At 42.2% G+C, this 17,189-nt stretch overlaps 1 protein-coding gene across 1 annotated transcript; it reads left to right on the top strand.

The window, feature by feature from the left end:
- Window positions 1-2,254: 2,254 nt before the first annotated feature.
- Window positions 2,255-3,454, top strand: GCK72_012230 (uncharacterized protein; the record flags this gene model as incomplete). Its single annotated transcript, XM_053728941.1, has 4 exons — window positions 2,255-2,516; window positions 2,567-2,994; window positions 3,048-3,362; window positions 3,410-3,454. 4 exons carry the CDS (start codon window positions 2,255-2,257, stop codon window positions 3,452-3,454), a joined length of 1,050 nt encoding a protein of 349 aa, XP_053583713.1.
- Between the last annotated feature and the right edge of the window lie 13,735 nt (window positions 3,455-17,189).

Below are 17,189 nucleotides of genomic sequence, written 5' to 3' on the forward strand. Positions count from 1 at the left end.
AAGAAGTCGTGGTTGGCCAACATTCCGCTCGAAAATCGTTGAAGAAAGAAGAACAAGTCAGTCTACGAAGTCTGCGTTATTCTACGAGGTCTACGTCGAATTTTCTACGATGTCTGCGTTATTCTACGATGTCACAGTCATTCTACGAAGTCTGCAGTATTCTACGACGTCGTCGTTGGCCAACATCCGCTCGAAAATCGCCGTCGAAGCTGACATCTTCTGAAAAACGACGGAACTAGCCCCAGACCCGCACTAGAGACCCTTTTTCGATTGTCGTTCTCAACTAGAATGCCGAAAAACTCTGTGTCATGTCATGGCGAAACTCTGCTCGATTTTTTCTATTCACCCAAGTCGAAATTCTATGAATTTCGCACAAATTTGCGTCATTATGAGCAATTTTGCTTTTAACATGAGCAACAATGCCGTAAATCGACACAAGTTTGAATTCCCGCCAAAAAGTCGTACTGTCTAATGTTCACCGACATTGCGTACGACTGCGGACTTAACGAGCGCGAACGGAAAATATTTTCCTCTCCTAAAATTTTTTCTCGTCTCTCTTGCCGTTTCTCCGTAATTTCCGTTGATTTTATCCGTATTTTCCGTGATTAAAATTAATTAAAGGGATTATTTCAGACTTCTCGATGGCAACCGACGACGAAACACCACCATCCGCCCCACAGGCCAGCGAAAACTTGGAGGGACAGTCCATGACAACCTCCGCAACAGTTCCAGCGCCAACATCCGCGGATTCAAGCTCTAATAAGAGTGAGGTTGGTAGTTTCTAGTCACGAATAGAAAAAATCACCAAAAAATCTGAAAATATCTGAGAATTTTCGACCAAAAACGCAAAAAATCGATAATTTTCGACTGAAAATCATCGAAAAGTGGCTAAAAGCTGCAAATTTTGTGTCAAAACCAGATAAATTTCACTCTTTTGTGGATAAAAAGGCCAATGGCCACTCCTTCGGCAAAATTTTAGTCGGATTCGCTAAAATTTCGTAATATTTCGACGAAAAACGCTAAAAATCAGTGATTTTGAGCATGTTTAAGCTAAAATTCAGTGAACGCCGACGAAATCGTAGTCAAACTGCTTAAATTCGGTAAAAGCATCAAAGCTGACACCATTTCTGCCCAGTTTCTATTAGATTTTAAGGACTTCCGCGAGATTTTCAGCTAAATTTTTGAATTTCGGTGGAAGCGACGAGGCCGCATAGCGGTTCCATAGCTACTTTTGAAAATATTTCGAACACCCACCAATGAAAATCGATTATTGCTCATTGTTAACAATTTCGGTCACTATTTCATTAAGAATTTAATAGAAATATACTGAAAAACACTGATTACAGCGGAAAATTTGCTAATTTAAGGCTAAAAACTCGATCCACTCTCATTACCTATAATAACCTCTAATCATACTGTTTTCATTACAGAACAGCGACAACAACCGCGACATCAAAGCGGAAGATGACGTTGACAACGATTCTGAGGATTCGGCCACTGAGATCAACATCCGCATGCCCATGGCAGCACCGGGTGCTCCGCGCCAAACTCGTCCACAACCATCTATGTTGCTCAGAGGTATAGTGTACATGAGAGAAGAGCTCTTAAATAACTAAAATAAATACAGAGTCTCAAGGACGAGTCCAATCAAGGACGATGAGACAATGGATCGACTCAGTGATGGAGGGAAGAGGATGCCACCCGGAAAGAGAGCTCGGAAGAAAAACTGCAACCGCAGTTCCAGTCGAAGCCTTCACCGAACATCCAATCCGCCCACCTCCAATCCATATCGACGCTGCCACTGGACAACCAGTCCGCACAGCGGCAGTCGGAGTCAACATCCCGCGTCCAACGCCAACAGCCGCATCCGAACCTGTCTTTGACAGAATAGGAGGTAAAATTAAAGCAAATATGTCGAAAATATAACGAATCTCTCCTTTCCAGAGTTTGTGCACCGCTCAATCAACTCCTCAACCGTACACTGAAACGGAAGACAAGGGGAATGGGACGGAACACAACAAAGACACCATCCGCACAATACTCGGAAAAGGAAGAGAGCGACAACCACTGAAAAGCCTAGGAGCTGCTATCAACCCTAATTGTTTAACCACTGTCTTTACATTCTGTTAATCCTTATCGTAAAATAAATGAGAATACATTCATTTTCTCTACAGATATTGATTTTTCTCGTACATCACGACTTGTTGTTATTTCTCAGTGTGGGCTCTATGTCTCACTGTAATATGTATTACAGATGAATGACATCGGACCGCACGAAGTGAAATTCAATAAAGGAGACACTAAGGCTTCCGAAGTTGCTATCTGCGCGACGCCAACATCCGCACACTTCACACGTCCCTCTCGCTGGTCCACTCCTTCAGGACATATGGAAGAGGGCGACGAGAACGTGCCACCGGCTACATCCGCAGAAGTCGAAGCATCGGAAGAAGCGAAGGTCATCCATCCAGCCTTCAAAGCAGTGGAAACAACAACCGCCTCGAATTATGCGAGTCAGGGTAAAACAAATAGCAGTAAAAGCCTAAACCTTTAACGTCCCGTCTTTCAGAAGACAAGGATCTGCGTGTAATCATCGAGACTGTAAAGAACAAACTGTGCAAGTTCAAGTTTGTAGATGAAGTGACTCTGGAATGGATCCGATTCACTGATCAAGTAGCGGAGAAGCTGAGCTGCATCGAGAAAACCAACAGAGAACTCGTGTTAGCATACAACAGCCAAACGGACCTGCTTAAGAAGCTCCGTTACTTACTCACTGCTATCATCCAAGCCGAGCGCCAGCAATCCTGGCTAAGAGACATGGACAGAGTAGTTGGCTACGTACAAGAGATGCGCAAATTACTGAGCTCTCTCACAACGACCAACAACCGCATTGAAGTTCTCTTATCGGCGTCTGCACCCACAGTCCCTCACGCCAATCCATACAAACTGGACAACGCGAAAAATGCGATTCCAGGGACGACATCCGCAAAAGTCAACGTGAGTTATCTTTTGATTCATTTGAAAGAGAGCTAATGCTGTTAATTTTTCAGCGAAGCTGCACATTGTGTGTTGAGCCGAATCACAACACTGACCAATGCCATAGTTCCCCAACATCGATCGACAGAATCCAAATAGCTCACCGTCACAACATCTGCTTGCAGTGTTTGGAGAAGTTTCCGGAAAACGATCGCGGAATTCATCAGGATTGCAAGAAGGTCGACACATTGTGCCGCAATTGCATCCACATAGTTGATGATCCAAGAGCGGCGAACCACAACATCGTGTTCTGTGCTTGGAAACTGCAAAAGGGCAGTGGATTGGGACAACACCCGCCACCTCACAAATCAAAATCTGCACTACTCAAGGTAAAACAGAATTACAACCTGATAGTGAACAATTATTGATTTTTCAGTCGCATCCAACTGCAGGAGCTGGTCCTTCGAGATCTGGACATTGATCCAGTCATAGAAGTCGTCACCATCCGCACTATGGGCTCAGATTCCGCTGAATTGTTAATTCTTGTCTCTCTATTTTTTGGTTACCACTGTTCTCCTTGTAGAAGTGTTATGATTGCTCCGCCATATGGACATAATTGTTGTGTTTCTTTCAGAGCGAATGCTCAATTGAATAAAGATCTTAAACTGTTATCTCGTACAACTTCCAGCGTTTCTTTGAGATTCCAGAGGAAAAAACACGGCCGGATACATCTGTTTCAGGTGGAATCACGGAACGTTCTGAGAGAATGAGATGATGGCTTACGCAACAAGAGGTGCTCTTTCGAACACAAACTTTCAGCAACACATTTTAGCTACAACAACACCATATAGGTACACACTGATTACTCAAAGAGTATCAGAATCACGGGGATGACAAACCCAAATAAATTTTCACATATCCGCAAAACATATTTGCACATTAAAAGAGATGACACATCATCCACAATACAGACGTTTGTCTCTTGGCCAACGTCAAACTTCAGAAGACCTGTATAGGCACCAACAAGACTGCTCGTGAAGCAGACACCATCAAAAGTCCACAACGAGTACACGTTCTACGATCAAAACATCACATGCTCTGTGGCAAACTCCATCCGCTTCTGCACGACAAAACATCTGTTTTATAACATCAGTCAGTAGCAACACAGACGGACGGTTCATATGAAGTGAAATTCATTTTAGAGCCGGAAGTCAAACATCTCGAGTAAGGTGCAATTTGCATTGAACTCACCAACTTCAATAGAGGTATCCCCCACGTGACCATAAGCTTCGGCTAGGTTCAGGGAAACTTCGCCCACTTGGGATTGTTATTCCGAAAGTTAGGTTATAGCTTCGGCTATAATTGAAATATAGAGATGTTACTAGAATACATAAACTATAGCGCTGACGGTAGTCAAAGCTGAGTAGTATCCAGGACATTGTAGTATCCGAAGGAGTCACCAGCTCCTGAGGACCCAACAGAATACTCATTAAGCCAATGCACGTGACTTTGTTGACTGAATAAGGTCTATAAGTGGCAGTTACAGATTGTAGCGGAAAGAAGGTTGTCTGTATCAGTCTGATCAGCTGATACGCAGAGGCCTATATGAGTAATGACGTTGGTAGCGAGATTTCGAACATCAAAATCTTTGGCTGGTACCCGAGGAATTTGAACAACAAATTCACAAAGAAATATCGCACTACAAAGAGATATAACACAGACAAGACACCGTCTGGTCGGCTGTTTTTATCTTGTTCTTGCAGCAAATCTGTATTGATTGATATCGACGAAGTTAGTTATAAGCAAAAGCAGCAAAAAAGTTACAATATTGTACGTGAAACATAGACAGGGTGACCGTGACACTAACACGATAAGACCACTGATCTAGTTCGCGTAACATACAAAAGATCTAATATAGACATAACTTCGCGCCATAGCGCCGACTGCTAAACTTATTTCTAATGGAATCAATATGCCTAACTGGACCGAGTTGTAACATATTACCTGAAATTAGGCGGAAGATGCATTTATGTATCGGACACCGACATAAAGGTTTACTCTGATCAGCTACTGCATGAGGAGCATATATTGCGGACCTGTGGTCGCGCTGAATCCGGTGATTGCAGGAGCTGCTCTTCAGTTTCAGTCTCCGAAAGGGAACTGAGGAAGCCACTATAAGTAGGCACCCTAGCATTTGCGAACCTACGGTTCCAGTGCTCGACGCTTCGACAGTCTGTCGGAGCCGGAATGGGCGGGTCCTATGAAGCTATGTTGCCCAGATGATTCCGACATTTTACTGGAATTGGACGGGTGCGCGGTGACTTTCCACCAAGAGTTGCGCAGCTCTCGGTTACTGAAGAGTCTCAATCCCACCCCAGTCATTCAGTATGTTGCACTGCTTGTGCAATATGCAAACATCCAACAGTTTCACCGCTGTCTGGAAATACTTCATAACATCAACACATACAAACATCATTCAACACAAATGTGTTCATATGAGGAGCTGGTTATCACAAGATCCTAGCTATTCATCATCTCATGGCTCCAGATTCTACCGCAGATGGTTGCGTAAGCAACTTCGAGATATACAACGACCCGTTTGCAGTTAACTGGATTTACATCGTCACCGACAATCGCGCCCCATCAGGATGTCTGGCCGTATTAGCCGCTCTTCAAATTCGCTGCCAAGAAGCCGCAAAGAGCTCTCCGCTTTTTCGGCATTCGAAGTGCCACATACACGAGCCAACAACCGCTCAAGATCTCGATCTCAACCGACGGCGTTTATGCAGTCGTTTGTAGGTCCTTCCAAGAATTGTTACCACGAGGGACATCAACGAAGCCAAGGAGCTCATTGAAGCTTCAGCGGCGACGTGGTTCTTCGCTGTTCCCGAAAACAAAAATCTCAAAAGTATTGACGCCGAAATGCTCGAACTCACGGATAAACTAGCCTTCAATATGAAGACGGCCATCCAAAAGATCAATGAGCTTAGCGACTTTACAGAGAGATAAAACAATAAATCTGAGATGCAAGCATCGAAGGATAAAGACGCATTCCTCAAGGAACTCACGGACGCTCTCCATGACAGTGGTGCCAACGAAGTCTTACTTGACCTCAACAACGGCGCCAACAGTTTAGAGTATGTCCTGGCATCTTGTGGTCGTCGCCCAACTGAATTCGATCCTTATGGAACGGGTGCCCAGGAAGATGACAGATTGGTAGAAGCTAACGAAGTCGGTAGCGGCATTTCGGACAACGTCCGCCAGAACAACATGCAGTCTACAGCTGTAGAACAACCATCCGCTATCCGCACTGAGTCTCAATCTAGCTCCGGACCATCACATCATCCGCAGCACAAAACATCTCTCAAATGGACTACGACTACGAAGCTTTCGACCAGCTAGCCACCGGTCACAAGTTCATGAACTTGAGACTCCAAGAAGAGAACCGTATCCTAAGGATCAATGCAGACAAACATCGTCGAGCCCACGACGAGGACGTCAGAAGGAGAACTGCTCAAGAGACTGAAAACATTGATCGTGTCTACTCTCTGCAGAATGAGCTTGCACAACAGCCGCAAGATATTATGACATTGGCTCAACCACATGTTGAACATTCACCAATGCCGAATCAGGCGCTTGCTCTCCACGCAGCTAGACCACAACATATCACTGCTCAACCATCGCCAATAGCAGCGTCGACTCCGAATAAGAATGTAGCCACGGCTCCAGCCACTATGGCAACAAGAGCCCAAGCCACGATGCAAATGGTTTCGACGTCTGCGGGCACACGAGCCTCAGTCATTACTAATGTTGAAAAACACATTGAAACGCCAATCTTGAGCGCACCAGTACCCTTCAGAAGCCCTCTAGTTGTGCCACAACATAACGAGACACCAATCGCAAATAATACTCCAAACATGCAAGATATCATGCAAGCGATACATTCGGTTGCTGAGAATCAAAAGCAGATCGTGCATCATAATACCAGCATGATTCATGAACTGGAGCAGCGAATGGATGCCCGTCTCCAAGAAAGAGCCGAATCTATCATCTCAAAAAGAAGCAAGAGACAACTGCAACAGAACTCAGAGGGTTCCGAGTCTGACTATGCGAGCAGATATGAACGAGGACAAGCATCCGCAGATTCTGGCGATGAAACTGATTGCCCACAAGAAGCGCATGCGCCACGTCCCCAAAATACAAGAAATCGCAAAAAGGAAGCTCCTAAACCCAAAACCACTGAGTTCTCAGCTGCAAGACCTCAAAAACCTGGGGTACCAGCGGAATTTATGCTGAAATACTTGCCGAAATTTGATGGTACAACAGATTTGGACTTCTTCGAACATGTATACTCAAAGTTCGTTTTTATCGAACAAAAAACATCAACGCGGAGGCGAAGTATGCCATTCTTCTGAATCATATTACTGGTCCAGCAAAGAACTGCATCTCGCTTGCTAAAGACTCACACAACGCTATCATGACAACATTCTGCTCAGTGAAGAAGGTCTATGGAAAGGTAAACAATAGACACAGCCTCATTTCGAAGCTGCAAAAAATGCCGTTTCATCAAACAGACCCAGAAGCAATGCGTTTGGACGTCGTGAAAATAGCCGGAATTCTTCAACAGCTAAAAGACAAAGGCGTTCCAGCAACCGATCACATGGTCAGCGGAGCCATTGGAGCAAAACTTCCAGCAGACTTCAAGAAAAGTCTAGCTAGATATACGGTGGAGATCGGAGAGGACAACATCACTCACGATCAAATCCTCGATCTCATCAGCAGTGAAATGGAAGTCACGACTATCGAGCATACATTCACTAGCCAGATGAAACAGCCTCCAATGAATGAACTGCCAGAGTCATACGCTGCGGTACACTATACGAATTCCAATCAGAGTCGGACAGCATCCGCAGGACAACCAAGCTACAAGAGCGCAAACGCCGAGAGAAGGGATTCAGTTTACGCTGCATCACAACATCCGCATGAATACACAGATCCTGCCACCAACGCCAAACTGGAAGGCTACTATGCCCCAGGAACTAAAGGCGTTAATCTGAAATTGATTCATCGGACGTTTCCACACACCGTGGTGAGAGTACAGCAATTCCCTTCAAAATCCCAACAACCAAGTGCCTTGTTGCTGGTCCAACTACTATCACGTATCGTAAAATCTCGTTTCTGTCGACTGGTCAGAGGGCAAAGATCCCAATGAATTGGACACGTTGCTGTTTACCAAATATTTGGCAAGATATCCACCGCATTAGGTGACTACATCGATTGCTGATAGCGACCACAGCCACCTAACGTTTCCATGTCTAGCGGCCTCAGATGGACAACATCTGCTGGCTCTGGCGGGTTCGGGCGCATCGTTATCCCTCATTCTTGAGGCCACATCCAAAGCGCAGTCAATCCTAATCTTGAAACAAACACAACTTACAGTTTAAGGACTCTGTTCCACCATTGGCCAGAACGAAGATTTATGCCTTACAAGTATCCCTACATGGTACCGAAAATCTACCTTCTTCTATGATCGTAGGTACCCCAATACTCCCAAATACGAAGTTCGCTGCTCCAAAGTGTTCTTCAGAAGATTCACAGTATATACAAGCCATAGAATTGATACTCAACGAGTCAGAACCAGTGCATAATACAACGGTCGAAAAATTGACATGATTCTGGGAAACGACCTGTTATCCTGGATCTCAGCTCAACAACAATACCGCAAACACATTCTTCCATCCGGAAGAGCACTGCAGCAAACTCAACTCGGAATTTTGATCCACCCTGTGCCGAGGCTAGACCTATGGTCACCTGGACACCATTCGCTACAATCTGACGAGTATCAATCAACAATCAACATGGCCAACACTATTCTGAACAGCTGTGAACCTGAAGACGCCATGACAAAGCTAACGTATCTTGTTGCCCAAATGTACAGAGTTGAGAATCTGGGAATCGAGAACATAACTGTATCCGATGATCTCAAGAAAACCACTATCGATCTACTTGTTGAATTCAACAAAACCGTCAAATTCAACAAAGACGGACAACTGGAAGTAGCACTTCCCTACAATGGCAACCAAGTACGTCTAGCTGACAATTATGCAGTAGCGTTCAAAAGATTAGTAAGTCTTCTTGTGACTTTGAAGAGAGGCAAAGATCTTCTCGAAAAGTACGCGAAGATTATCATCGATCAAGAAATCGCTGGCTATATTGAGAAGGTTACACCGGAGATGCTGAAAGTCAAAGGTCCAAAGTACAACATCCCGCATCGTTGCGTAGTAAAAGAAGATTCAATGACAACCAAGCTACGCATTGTCTTGGACGCCTCCAGCCACGCTGCCGGCGAACTCTCATTGAACGAATGCTTATACGCCGGGACTAACATGATTACTGCTATATTCGGAATTCTAGTCAGAGTAAGGTTTCCACCAATCATCGTGGTAGCGGATATCGAAAAGGCATTCCATCAAGCCAGACTTCAACATGAATTCCGTAATGTGACTATGTTTCTTTGGCTGAAAGACGTAACAGCACCCGCAACAGCCAACAATATCCAAGTATATCGATTCACACGTATTCCATTCGGTGTGGCTAGCAGCCCCTTCCAACTTGCAGCATATATCACCTACAATCTGGACAACAATCCGCACGATCTCAATAAAGAGATCAAGGACAACATTAACGTTGACAACTGCCTATTCTGAGTGAATGACGAATCAGCAATCTCCGCAATAATCAAAGACTCAAAGGAAATTTTCCAGAACATGGGAATGAACTTGAGAGAATATATTGTAAATCATCCGGAGACCATGCAGTCACTATCACCAGCAGATAGAGCTCAACAGTCCACTATCAAGCTGCTTGGATATACGTGGAATTCGATTGAGGATAGACTATCCGTAAAAATAGCCCAGCTGAATATTGATCATCCAACTAAAAGAGATGTTGCGTCTAAAATGGCGGAGACGTTCGACCCGTTAGGTCTAGTGACACCAAGCCTAGTACCTTTAAACGGTCTCTGCAACGTTTCTCCAATAATGGCATGAATTGGAAGGATTCCATTCCAAATGGTCACTCCATGAATGTAGAGCTTCATGTAACTACTACGTAGACAGAGCGATTAGCGTACCTAGACAGCTTACGACAGAATAGGGACATTCTGAAAACACTTGCCTACGTTTAGTGACGCCTCGCATGACAACTACGCTTCAGTCTGTTACGCCTACAGCTTCGTGGATGGGAGACCACCAATTGTGACATTACTCGCCAGTAAGAACAAAATCAGACCGTCAAAGAACGAGAATTGGACAATTCCGAAACTTGAGCTTCTTGGCATTCAATGTGCGTCCAATCTAGCCTGTGCAATTATCGCAGAGCTCCGTGTAAACATCGCGTCCATCAAGCTGTTCACCGACAGTGCTCGTGCTCTCTATTGGATTCTCTCAGAAAAGAACACCCGCCCATGGGTCGGAAATCGGATAAAAACTATCCAAGAGAATCGGAACCAGATGAAGGAATGTGGCATTGATACCACAATTCATCATTGTCCAACCAAGGAGAACCCGGCTGACTTTGCCACAAGGGGAATGAGCACCACTGAACTCCAGAACAGCAAGATGTGGTTCGAAGGCCCGGATTTCCTTAAACAGGATCCGGGAGATTGGCCATGTATGATCCAAGGGAAAGTCACTTGCCCAGCAGAATTCAGAGAATTGGTCTACTCCGAGATCATTGATCCAGAGACCAAAAAGGCAAGAAAGCCGCTTATGGAAAGAAAAAAGAAAGTGACAACACCCGCGGCCAACAAAGAAGCTCAGACTCCATCCGATACAGTGATGACTACTGACATCAGAGTCACTCGGGAAGGATCGTTCATTCCGTTCTACGCAACAAAATCTCTAACCAAATTGACTAGAATAGTCGTACAGATTCTGTGCTCATTCAGCATCTCGCTTAAAAACAAGTCATGGGAAAGTCAAGTGATGAAAGAGTTCACCAAATCGGACTGCCCGCTCCACAGAGCAAAGGTAGCTCGATTGCTCATTATCACCGAGCATTACAAGGACTGTGAAGCTCTTGACTACAAATACCCAACCGACATTGAGTTCAAAATTGACACACAAGGGATACGTCGAGTGCACAGAAGAATTGAATCTCCAGTACTTCCACAGGAAGCTAGCGAGCCAATCTTCATCCACAATCGACATCCGCTGGCTCAGCTAATCGCTCGAGAGACACATGAAATAAATGGTCATCTACCAGAGACGTATACAGTATCCGCAATCCGGACCAAGTATTGGATTCCCAAACTTGGAGGCATCCTAAAAAATATCATCAGAGAATGTGTCGAGTGTCAGAAAGTGAACAATTTCCCTTTCGACTATCCATACACTAAAAATCTCCCTAAATGCCGTACTACTCCATCGGAACCGTTCTCAAAGGTAGCACTAGACTACCTAGGACCAATCATGTAATGTACCGAGACGATGGCAGATCAGCCAAACAAGCGTACGTCCTTATCTACACCTGTCTCAACACCCGCGGAGCAGTCCCCAAAGTTGTTCCAGATGGAACAGCCTACAGATACATCCAAACACTCATAATGATCTTCGGAGAAGTCGGAGTGCCAAAGAGTATCTATTCGGACAACGCATCCACGTTTAAGTTGAGCGGTGAGATCATCAACAAAGACATTATGAATGCAGATTATAGTCAATCACTTGTCGAGTACCTCGCCAGAGAACTGATCAACTTTAAGTTCATCACACCTCTCGCTCCATGGCAAGGAGGTATCGACGAAAGAGTGGTAAAACTCGTGAAAACCCAGATCACCAAAGAGTGTGGCACACGAATGTATGACTACTATTCGCTTCAATATGTCGTGTCAAGAGCTCAATCAATGGTCAACAACCGCCCTCTGATCCCACACTACAGATCTCCAGGCGACATAGTCGCACTGAGACCCTTCGATTTCATAAACCCAGAAGTCCTAACTGAAATTCCAGCCGAATCTGAAGACCCTAATGTACCTCCAAGAAGTACTGAGGCAACAGTTCGATCACATTTAAATAAAATGGAAGCAGCTACGGAACGAATGTGGAATTTATGGTCGACAGGATACTTGCTCTATCTGAGAGATAGCATGCACAAAAAGAAGCGTTGTTCGCTCATCAAAGACTGAAGTGGGTCAGGAGGTAATAGTTGTTACCAAGTTGGTTAAAGGGCATAAATGGCCACTAGGCATTATCACTAAAGTCGAAAGATCTGAAAGAGATGGACAAATTCGCTCAGCGATTGTCAAGGTGAAAGGCAAGTTGTACTCACGTGCAGTCTGTCAGCTGATCCCGCTTGAACTAAACCCACTGAACCACCCATCTACACAGGCGGTTAAGCAAGCTGATCAAGCAGAGGACAACAACTCATTTGAGCTGCCAACACCCGCAAGTCTCGAAGATCCCGACATGAGATACGCCCCCGAGCTATTCCCTACAAATGACTTGCCAAATATTGCTGAAGCTGAGTACAACTTACCAGAATCAAATCTACCACTGAACCCAATAACCGATAAACTTGAAAGTATCGGAGAACCTGGTGAGCCAGACTACGAGGACTTCGAACTCCTCGGGAATGGAGTAGAAGACGAGAGTATCTATCAAGATCCCCAAAGGATCATACCAGCTGAAGCTGCAGAAGAAGATTTTGCCGAGTTGCCGACGGGACGCGTCAGAGAATACCTCTCTCGCAAAGCCAAGAGCATGCCCATCAACTACGTGCATATCACTGACGCTAGCGCAGACGCTAAGAATCCGTCGCCCCCTCCCCCCCGGGAGTGTTGTCAACTTTACCAGAGAATGTTCTCAGTTGCCAACTTGAAGGTCATCTGAAGGCCCCCTAAGGTTTTGCCCACAAAACTAGGACCTTCAGAACCTTCGTTACTCTCTGTTCTACTCACCTTGTTATTATTCTCCTTTATTTCCTGTTATCAGGCTTATTTTATATTGATTAACAATTAATTATAATTCAAATACCCTCGCAAAGTAAATATGCAAACGCGCTCCCCTGCACTTCTCTAATCCTCTACTCTCTCACTGAGAGATTCCCACACCCACTCATTCAGTTGCGAATAGTTTCGTATATGCGAACGGGTGCAAGGAGGAGCGCGCGTATTTGTTGTGAGTGCATTGAATGGATTTTCCATCTTTTCCGAAGGTTTTTTGGGTGCATTGTCACTCTTTTTACCTTCGCCATCAATGACAACACCCGCACGCACTCCTCGCAGTCACCTGCTCGTCATACCGTCTGCTTTATCATTTTCATCTTATTTTACCTTTTTTGGTGCTTTATCAAGGGATTCCGCGATAGAGAGCGTAATAAATGGGTCATTGAATACATGTGTACTGTTATTTCCGGTTGCATAGCTTATCTTACACAAAAATAGCCATTATTCATATTAGATTGCGTGATAATAACGGATTAGGCAATAGTCTCCGACCGCTCTTACTTGCCTTCTCCACAAGATCTTATACACAAACATTTCAAGATCAATGAAATTTCTTGCATCTCTAGTCAATTTTCAAACACTTTCGCAGTTTCAAAGTACAACCAAATACTGATGAGAGCAGAGCAAACAATTATGTGTTTATAGAAATTTCACAGTGTCGATGTAACCAAAAATAATTTTCGATGTTAGCTTATGTTTTTTTGTAGCAAAACGTCAGACAAATACTATTTAAAAACTACAAAGAAAATGCGTCCAGCCGTAAACTGGATTCAATCTTGTACTACATATCTTAATTCAAAACAAAAACTGAACAAAAGTAAAACCATCCACCTACCGACAATTTCCTTGAAAACAAAGAATATTTCCGTTACAGCTACAGCAGATAAAAATTTAAATTTTAAAATTTTGTTTCCATTGCTTGGTTAACTGTCTTACTGGGTGGTGTAAATAAGGAAAAGTTATTACCCGCTAGCTCAAAGTTCGGTCCAGGGACGATGTGTGCGCTTCGTTGCGGACTTTTGATTTACCTCGGCTCTCTACCGTACTTTACCCATGAATTTTAAAAGTACGGTTGAGAGCCGGCATAAATTGAAATTCCGCAACCATACTCACACCTTTTTCAGTTTTATGTTTATTTAGTGTATCTATTAATCATATAGGGTTCCCCAGGCCGAACTTTAAACAAGCGGTCAGCCACTGGTGGATAGATATTAGCAGTTTCTAAAAGAGAGTAAAAAAACCAATTTTTTCAGTTATTTCGGTAATTCTTGTAATTTTACAAAAAACTATTCAAGATGATGTGAATATTCAGGAGAAGCTAGTTTTAAGGGCCTAACTAGTAGTTGTTGATTTTTAAAATCGATAGAATACAAGAAGGATATCATTGTTTCCAATGCTGCAGAAACGTTAAGGTTAGTTTTTTTTTAATTGTACCAATATTTCAAAAATCAAATTGATTAAACAAATTGAGCTCCGGAAGTTCCAAATCTTTTGAACTACATGATTCCACATTTTATTTGCATACATATAGATGTCGCGTTTTGCAGTATTGGAATCTGACATATTTCATCTTCATCTAACATTGCTAACTAAATAGATCAAGAACTGGAAGTTTAAAATTTCACTTCTGCAAAAACAGCACATGAAACAGAAATTTTTTCAAAAGACTTTTCACAGTCATTTAGTTTAGAGCGGTTGAGTTCTCTAATAAAAATTATTTGCTGTTTCAAAACCATGGTTTTCACCGAATGACTGTTGTTGCACCAGTATGACGCAACTATCGGATATTGGATGAGACCCGCGACGTATGTGCTTACATCGCTAAACATATGGATCGAAAATCACAGACTGTACAAGACAGATTAGATTGAATTAGATTCCAATTCTGGAAAATCAGAATATAAAACAGAGATTATTTTGTTCTTGAGAAAAATATTCAGGCTGTTTTATAACAATAATTTTCACCGAACGACTGTCGCCAGCTAATCTTGCCTGAGTTTCATTAGTATCAGTGAGACCATCTCACACTCACAAAGTTCACTATTTTCAAATAAAGCTGCAAGTGTTGCATTCTTAATGACCAGTGTTGTATTAGTCAGTATGCAGGCACGGAAAATTAGTTTTTGATCTTTGAAAATCAGAAGACGAAACAGAAACTGTTTTAAGAAGTTATTTTTTTGCTGTTTCAAAACATTGTTTTTCATCGAAAGACTATCTATAGTTACTAGTTCTTCATCTTTAATGCTTTGTATTTCAGGCGAAATCAATCGAGGAACGGAGCGTTCTAGTGTCCCAATTGAAGAAGAAGACATGATTCGAAAGTTTAGAGCTGTGAGAACGCTGAAAAACGGTCGCTGCTTGAAATAAAACAATTTTAAGTTTCAGATAACTGTAAAAAACTCAAAACAAACGATTGGTTTGTTTAGTAGAATGTTAGCAAGTCAAATAACTTAAAAACAAATTTCAGGAAACAAAAAAAGTTGTTGAATAAAAAACCTAATAGAACAAACATCAGAAAAGCTTCAGTATTAACACAATATTTTGTGACAGGAAATTCATTTCAGTTAGCCATAATCCAATTTGGAGTATCGAAAATCCCAGAAACGGCCATTGTAGTGGAATTGGATTTCATTATATTTTTTATGTTGGCAATGAAATGGTAAATAAGCTTTGGATCTTAGTAAAAAAAAGTATCTACATACGTCAGCTGCAGAGCTGTGCGGAAGTAAAATTTTTGAAAAGGGAAGAAGGAAAAAGGAAGAAGGAAGTAAATTTTTCAAAAGGGAAGAAGGAAGAAGGAAGAAGGAAGTAAATTTTTCAAAAGGGAAGAAGGAAAAAGGAAGAAAAAAGTGAAAAAAGCCCGGAAGAAGGAAGAAGGAAGGAAGAAGGAAGGAAGAAGGAAGTTGGGTTCCGAACCGGGAAATCGGAAGTTAATTTTGAAAATGACAAATTTGAGGGAATTTTTTTCTAGTCATCTCTGAAAACGAATTTTGATGTTGTTTCATACAACATTCCGTCAAAAACCACCAAAATTCAGCCGAAAATTACAAAATTTTAGTAAACTTTTCAAAGGAAGAAGGAACAAGGAAGAAGGAATAAAATTTTAAAAAAGGAAGAAGGAAAAAGGAAGAAGGAATAAAATTTCAAAAAAGGAAGAAGGAAAAAGGAAGAAGGGAGTGAAAAAATGCCCGGAAGAAGGAAGAAGGAAGAAGGAAGAGGGAATTCCGCACAGCTCTGGTCAGCTGTTTCAAACACAACTAATTCTCTCGGTAAGTATTTATTTTTTATTGAATTTGCCTTCAGTCAGACCCGAGAATGTGTTGCATTCAGATTTCTGCATAAGATTAAAATTTTACTGAAGTTTGGACCATTCCAGACGGTAAAAGGGTGGAGATTATTTCGTTTGAAGTGATAATGGGTATTTTATTGTTTCTGGCGAGAACTTTTAAATGAATCAACGTTGAAAACCCACCGGAATCTTTATCCTGAATCCACAAGAATATCAGTCAAACTGAAATTTTTTCATGGCATTATAACAATCAAAATTTTGGAAAACAATTTAAATATTTCAAACAACTACAGTTTTCAGATGTCAACTGTTTTTATATAATAATAATGTTTCCGGCGACCCGCTGTCACTATAGAATTTGATTATATACACAGAAACTTCGTAATAACGCTATTATCAATAATCAGTTATGTGATGAATGGGAAACAGCATCAATTGGAATAAAAATGTGGTTCATGAAGTTTCGAACAAAATGGTAAAATCTACTGTTTTATGGTTTAAATATGTTGGATACTTTTTTTCAAAATTTGATTCTTGAGATTTTTTTTGAACAACAAAATTCATAGAACCCACGTTCCTAAATAACAATATATGGCTTGTGATTGTGTGATTATCTTTGGTCATTTGTTTAACTATTGAAATTCCAGTAGTAAAACAGTAAAAGAGGTAAAAATCTTGATAGGTGTTCCTTGAAAATCATTCATTTTTTCCAAGATTTTTTGCACGATTTTTTATTGTTAATGTTTCATTGAAAACATAACATATCTATAGCCAAGTTACTAACTAGTGGTGGTTTCACTATGTACCGTTTTTGAACGTTATAACATTTTTCAGATGCCCAATTCACAATCGTCGTGCTGTACTTTTCTATGCTCATGGTGGTTCTTGAAAAAACGTAGGAGAGATCCGTATTATATTTCCAGA

This window comes from Caenorhabditis remanei, chromosome IV (assembly GCF_010183535.1).
Source record: "Caenorhabditis remanei strain PX506 chromosome IV, whole genome shotgun sequence".
Classification (NCBI taxonomy): Eukaryota; Metazoa; Nematoda; class Chromadorea; order Rhabditida; family Rhabditidae; genus Caenorhabditis; species Caenorhabditis remanei.